The sequence below is a fragment of the Vespa crabro genome, chromosome 3 (assembly GCF_910589235.1).
Source record: "Vespa crabro chromosome 3, iyVesCrab1.2, whole genome shotgun sequence".
NCBI classification, from domain to species: Eukaryota; Metazoa; Arthropoda; class Insecta; order Hymenoptera; family Vespidae; genus Vespa; species Vespa crabro.
Window position 1 is genome coordinate 8,675,162 of NC_060957.1, and position 7,500 is coordinate 8,682,661.

Genomic DNA, 7,500 nt, shown 5'->3' on the forward strand with positions numbered 1-7,500 from the left:
GCCCGGGTTAGCGCCGGTCGGACCGAGATTCGCGGTTTGTCTCGTCTCTTCCTTCGCTAATTTCCCTCGCTAAGTTACGATCGCTCGTGCGTTAACCGAAATAAGTGTATTTCGAAAATAGCGAGTAATGTATAGCGAGGTTCAACGACACGTCGGAAAAAAAGGAGAAAAAAGAATGAAAAATGAAAGGGGATGGGAAAGAATCGTCTCGTTGGCTAGGAACGATCGGCACCTTCGAACGGGCCGAGTCGTTCGACGGAAAGGAGCCGAACGCTTCGAATTCTTCTTCGTCCTCTTCTTCTTCGAGCATGAAGAAGCGTTCGTGTGTCCATGTATAGTCCATGTGTGTGTAGAATGCGTATAGAAGTTGGAAGGAACATCGAGCCCGGAGAAACGTGGTACTGGTATAGGAAAGTCGGTATATACAGGGTGAGTCGGTAAACTATTGCCAGATGAATGAACTTTTTATTTCCTTTTTCTTTTTTTTTCTTTTTTTAATTTTAACACGAATTAACTTAAAAAAAAAATGTTCAATAAGAAAGTTTTAACGGTTTCTCCTGTCTATTACACGAAATGCTTTAGAATTTTTTCTTCTTTTTCTTTTTTCCTTAAAATAAGTAAACAAAAATTCCTTCCACAAATATAGTTATTGACTCATCCTATATATGCATCTACACACTCATATATGTAGAGAAACGTGCAAACTAGGTGTACATACGTATGTATGCGGAGATACTTACATGCATTCGTTGGGTCGACTGCAGTGTCCGTGCTGCTCGTCGCATCCGGGCAGGCAGCGGGCTGAAAGGAGTAAGAAAAAATCCAAAAGGTTAAGGCAACGCTCCGCGAGAGGTCGATCGCGTCCCTCACGACTGCACGAGCGATACGTACAACTCTACGATATATACGATGCATATACACACGCGTATGGTAGTCACCGGAGAGTTGGATAATTTACGATGGAACGGAATGTTGAAGAAGAGAATTGAAATCTTTCGATTGTTCAGTCTCGTTTCTTTTAAAGAGTCGACATTATTAGATGTTAAATGTTCTATCAGCCATAAAGTATCCGAACCATAAAAGAACAGCGAAATAAGATCCTAATCGATCGTACTCTTTTTAAAGAACTGGAACGAACATTCCTAAAGATATGTATACATTGAATGGGCTAACCGCAAATGTTTGCGGAATTGTGAGTGGTTGGCAGTGACTACTTCGATTACGCGAGTTCCGTATTTGCGTGCACGTTCCCTCCTCGATTGGGGTCATCCATCTAAAGAAAACGGCTCGGAAGGGTTGAAGGTAGGTGAGTCGATGATCGGAGACAGGGCCACCGAGTTCCATAACCTTGGCACCGAGTAAAACGCCAAGATAGAACTATTCGGCGAAGCTCGAGCAAAATAAACAACGAGTCGAAGCGCCGTGATGGAACACGGTATTGTATTTATAGACCCAACGAGATACCCGGGGTCCGATTTTGAGAAGCGTTGAATCAGTGCTTCCGAGTGAAAGAAAATCGAGAAAAACACATACCAGTTTTTTTTTTCTTTCATCGAACTACCTGCCGAGCGGGTACTTATTGTATATCCTGCACACCTTGCTCGTTGGGAACTTGCCGAATGCGGAAAGACCTGAAAAGTTGTGCAGGTAGATGGAGATAATAAAGAGACGGAGAAAGACTTTGGAAAAATATCGTCGCCTAAAGAGGAAGGACGCAGGACGAGGTCGTGGTATGGGGATCGAAGAAGAAGAGTAATAAAGAGAGAGAGAGAGATAGAGAGAGACAGAGACAGAGAGAGAGAGAGAGAGAGAGAGAGACAGAAAGAGAGAGAGGAGAGAGACAGAGAGAGAGAGAGAGAGAAGAGGAGCAAAGGGAGGAGGTTGCCAATGGAAATGGACTGTGAACGTGAGTTTGGTGCAGCTGTTGGTTAAAGCACCGACCTTCGCAGCAGCTGTCAGGCCCACTCGCGCATGGCCTCGCGTTGCAGCTGCCTTTATTCCCCGCAATCCCCATGTAACGTCGTAGTACCCCCGAAAGAGACCGTCTGCGGTGCCGAAAGCTATCTTCGTGGTGCAAGCTCGAACTACTACTAGTCACCCCTACCCTTTCTAACTCCCTTTCTATATCTCGTTAACCCCTTGCGCACAGACGCTTCCCCGAACGAGAAACGTAGCTGTTACGACGATAAGTCGAAAGGGGAAAATAACTCACGTGCACCTCAGCTGCTCTTGTGTCTCTTCTCTTTAGTATTGAGTTAGAACGATGAACGAGTTTATGATGGCTCGTGCGCAAACAAGCTCTTTTCTCTGGCTCGTAAGCACGCTTTCCTTCGATCATGAAACTACAGAAGGAGGATTGATGATTTTATACATCGAGGAGCACCTCTAGCTAGCAAGTGAAAGTTCGATGTTCTGGTATAATGCGTTCCGAAAGAACGCGTCTTGCCACTTTTCGTTCGACATTCTTCGAAATTCTTTTCGCGAATGTGCTTCATAAAAGGGGAAAGTGGACTCTAGAATTTAACATGTCTTCTCTAACGAGTCTTTCTTTACAATAAATTATTATATTTTTATTTATTTATTTTTTTTTCATTTTTCATTCTTTTTCTTAACGAATCGATATTATTCGATCGTAATTTTATTTCTCACGTCGATCGAGGAGACTCAAAGAATCTTAGAACCAAAGAGTTCAATCGTGTTATCGAGATCTCGTGTATAGGTACGCGTGCGCCTGTGTGAGTATGTATCTATGTATTCTCTCTTTCTCGAGATTGAGAGAGAAAGAGAGAGAGAGAGAAAGAGAGAAAAGGAGAGAGTGAGAGAGAGAGAGACGTGAGAAAAGATCGGCCGATCGCAGCACAAGAAGTGCGTGACAAAAGCGAGACGCGCCTTCCGATTCTTGAAAGTTCCGATTCGCGAAACCGAGCACGAACTCATGATTCCTCGAATGCCGGGGAATGTAACGAAACGAAGAGAGTAAGTAGTCTATTAGTAATCAATGCGCAAACTTTGCCGACCGGTCGACTCGTGCTCTCCTCGAGAAGAAAAGGGTGCAACGACCGATAGCCAACGTTCACGATCGGAGACCTTTCTTCAGCTTGACTTGGCTATCAAGGGTGAGATCGAAGTAGCCTCGCGTTTTTGGATTCCGCCTTGGCACTTGGCTACCAACGGCTGGTCTCCAGCCTCGAGGAACAGCCTCGAAAACGAGATTGCGTTCCGCCTCGATGATCCCTCGTGATATGAGATACCTATTCGTTCTTATAACTCAATGTTCTCTACGTAACCGTTACACTAGAACGAGCCCAATACGGTCATACATACGTGTATGAGCTGAATAAACAGTAAAAAAGAACAGGTTACTGCGTACGAAATAAGGTGGAGACTTTGAGAAAATTACAAGGTCGTAATGGAACTGAAAGAATCGTCGAATCCTCCGATTCAACTATCAGATTTCGAATTCGAGTTAAAGCTCTGTCGTAAAAGAACATATTTGGAACCAGGTGAGAAATATTTTTCGAAGAAAAAGGAATCAAAAGGTATGCCTAATACGACTGGCAACGCTGAATACAGCGCATCTCTTTCGGCGGCCAATTCTTAAGGAACTCTGACGTGTATATGTGTGCATGAGAGAGAAAGAGAGAGAAAGGTCGGAGCGCGTGCATGTGCAAGGATCGGATCAGAGCGGGGGCGGGGGCGAGGGCTGCACGCCTTCGTCGTACGCTCTCGACGGGAGGCTCAGGTACGCGAGTGAGCGGGAGAGCAACAAAGAGGATGCCGAGACGGAGGAGAGAGAGAGAGAGAGAGAGAGAGAGAGAGAGAGAAAGAGAGAGAGAGAGAGAAAGACAGAGACCAGACCAGAGAGAGTCTCGCGTACACGCGCTAGCCAAGCGTGGGAAGCTGCTGCACGTTCTCGAGCAGCTCGCTGCACCGACGTTGCACCGGCGTTGCACCGGTGCGCCGACACACCGAGTCGTGCCGATGCCGTAGCCGTAGAATCTCGCCGACATCGCCGAGTTTGGTCTCTCGCGGTCTAAGCCGTCGGCGCACAGCTTCGCTTTCGGATTCGTTCGAACGTGACAAGATCGAGAAAATAAAGGAAGAGAAGGAGATTTCATTTCGTGAATCTCCGCCTAGACGAACCAAGATCAACTGGTGGGCCTCGTTATGAGTACCATCGGTTACTCTTACTTTCAAACGCGGAACGCAGTTTAATATGGCGTTGCGTAAGCGGTGAACAAAACGAACCGCATACGATTTGCATTTTATCGCGGTAGGAACGATCGAAAGAAAAAAAAAAAAAAAAGAGAGAGAAACACAAAAAGAATGAAGGTTGCGCCAGTCGCGTGCAGTCGTGATGGGAGAGATACGAATAAAGTCAGATGACGAGTAGTATGATAGACTTACGAGTAGCACAGTAGTCGCCCTTCCATCCCGAAAGACAGACACGTTCACCGGTAGGGCTGCAACTATAATGACCGAAGTTATCGTCTCTAGGTCTGCAAAGATTTTCACATCCTTTTCCATAATAATGTGCCGCACACGTCACTCTATACTCGTAAACCATTCGTGAATGGGCACTCCTATGTTCTTCCTCTATCCATTCTGGGCCCACGTCCAGCCACTTTTGTGTAGTCAGCCTGGTGATCAGTACCTTTTCTGCAAAATACATAGATATCGATTAATGATAAAAGAGAAACCTTTAACTTCCTTTTAACATGTTTATGTTTGGGTATTATTAGGTACAAATTAACGACGAGTTTTGGCGATGTACGGTAGAGTGTATGAAAGAGAGAAAAACAGAGAGAGAGAGAGAGAGACAGACAGAGAGAAAGCGAAAGAGAGAAGAGGTAATTAGCCGTGCGGAGCCCAAGCAGGGGCAGAGAGACGACCAATGATGCGTTCCAAGTGTACCGGCCCTTCGAGAGAGAAAAAGACGAGTAGTAACGTGAGTGAGGGGCGTGATGAAGAGAAAGAGAGGAGAGGCCGGACGTTCGTCCGCTATTGCTACTCTGCTGGCGGTGCGCATCCGGCACAAAGAGAGTAAGCGTATACCACAGTGAGAGAGAGAGAGAGAGAGAGAGAGAGAGAGAGAGAGAGAGAGAGAGAGAGAGTGAGAGTGAGTGAGCGAGTGAGTAAGAGAGAAAAAGAGAGAGAGAGAGAACATTGTGGCTCTTTGGCTCTCTGCCTCTGGGAAAGAGGCGTTCTTCGTCCTTCTCTCTTCACTCTTCCTCTTCCTCCCACTTGGTTACCTGTTTTCTGCGTGCAAAAGGAAAGAAGGAGAAGAAACGGGCCCCGCGCATAACCTTCCGTCTAAACGTATTATCATAATAGCCACGTAGATTAGGATGGTTCGATCAGGTGCACCATCATCGAAAAAAGTCTTGTCTCACGGCAGCAGATCTTGCGGGGGCCAGGGATTACTACTACTACTACTATCACCAATACTAACTACCGCTACTACTACCACCACTAACAACAATACGAGAACAAGAACCTAGCAAGAAGTAGCCAGCTGGCTGGCTTCGTTGATTCTCATCGATCTTCGATGATATAGAGAAAGAGAGAGAGAGAGGGGAGGGCGAATCGTTCCGTAACACTAAATGTAATAGTACTGTAAGAGACCCGAGGCAGATCGATCTTTTGGCTACGCCACTGAAGGTAGCTAAAACCCAACAAAAGAACAAACACTTTGCCCGATGGCGTGTCCTGGGATAGTTAAAGGAGGAAACCGGCCTTCCTTCTCAGAAGGAAAGTAGCATTTCGTTGCCGGCGAAACGGGAGTCAGGGTAGCAGTTTACTGGCCCATCTCCTCTTCCCAGGTGATGCTCTTACGAGTTCCGAAAATATCGATGGGATCCAACAACATCGTCTGCTACCATTATTACGTACACTATATGTATATATTTACAAATTTGTTTATTGTTTTTCGATCGTCAAGTACACTTACGTTAGTAAACACTCGATCAATACTTTGACAACGATTGTAATTCTAAACAGAAATACATCGAAAAGATAAATAACTCAATGTATATTAACGCCATTGATCGCTTTTACAATGAAGGAAGCAAAATTTCTATTGTCGTAGCTACTGTTTCTTGTATCTTTTACAACTTGGACCATTGACCGCGAGGATGTATACACACAGTGTATACGCCGCTCGTAAACACCCGGTGAGCTCGAGGCCAGTCCGATTCAAAGTATTCATTAACGACGGCAGAGTGCCGTGAGTAGCCGGAATTTTCTATTGTTCATTCAGAAACGGCCGATTGCCGAAGCATAGCCCGAAGCTGGCAGGTAGTCAGTAGTAGCATTACTTCTACATCCTTTAACGAGCTTATCTTTAGTTAAACAATGATGCAATAGAGACTATTTAACCGTTACAGTTTCATCTTTTCGACCCAAATTTATTCTACAACCTGTTGTCAAAGTGCATTGAATTGAATTAGAAGGTTGGTAGATTGCTGCTTATGTTATCTTGATGTACCATTAAAAAAAAAAAAAGAAAAAGCTATTGATAGAAGAACAGAATAGAAACGATCGATTAAACTTCTCGTTTTGGTTAGATCTTTTCGAGAGTCGAGTGCATCGTGAGTGTTGGAACGACTTGCATATCACCGCAACTGTCTCCTCATCGAAACTGAACGAGGAGAGAGACAGAGACAGAGAGGGTCGATGATCGAGGATGACGTAAGCCTTGTGAGTGTCGACAAAGCGACTCTCTGCTTGTGTGTTTACGGGTTATAAGGATATCACTATAGTTTCCAATCGTGGAAAGGAAGATTAGATAATTTTAAGTTCCTAATAGCTATTTTATATTTCTAAACTCACCTACAATTTTTACAGCTACGCTAAATAAGGATGCGATTATTTGTGTGAGATTTTGTAGCCTCTCGAAAAGCGAGTATATAGTGTATGTGTGTATGTGTGTTTGTGTTCGTTTATATATGTGTAAGAGATAGAGTGAGAGAGAGAGAAAGAGAGAGAGAGAGAGGGAGAGAAAAGAGGAGGAGGGAAGAGAGAAGAGTAGACAGAGGGTGAGAAGGGGTGTGAGCCTGAGAAAGGAAGCAGCATCCGAGCAGCGCACGGCAATAAAGGGTTCGCTTCGCCTCCGCGTTGTGGGTATTATATTATGCTCGAGGCACATTAGACAGAGAGAGAGAGAGAGAGAGAGAGAGAGAGAGAGAGAGAGAGAGAGAGAAAGAAAGTACCATCGACAAAACGGTATACGATTTAATATCTCGGTGATAAAGACCAGAAATCCAAACGATCTTCGTACAAAATGAAAAATATAAACGTACTAACTTCCACTTTCTATTTCCTAAATTATTCTAAACATATACTTATTTATTCGATCATTGACGAATTTCTATCATATCCTATTCATCCATTGTCAAATGTTTTCATTGAAAAAACAAAAGAAAAAAAGAAAAAGAAAAATTTAAAGATAAAATATGAAATCTATATCATTATTTTTGTTAAATTCTTATTATTCTTATT

At 44.2% G+C, this 7,500-nt stretch overlaps 1 protein-coding gene across 1 annotated transcript in view; it reads right to left on the minus strand.

The window, feature by feature from the left end:
* The window catches only part of LOC124422575 (neurogenic locus protein delta-like), a 28,023-nt gene that overhangs the window by 6,392 nt on the left and 14,131 nt on the right, over nucleotides 1-7,500 (minus strand). Inside the window, exons 4-5 of the mRNA XM_046959226.1 lie at nucleotides 4,408-4,659; nucleotides 741-801 (exon numbers count right to left, since the gene is read on the minus strand). Of these exons, the coding sequence (XP_046815182.1) occupies nucleotides 741-801; nucleotides 4,408-4,659 (313 nt within the window). The remainder of the gene's footprint in view (nucleotides 1-740; nucleotides 802-4,407; nucleotides 4,660-7,500) is intronic.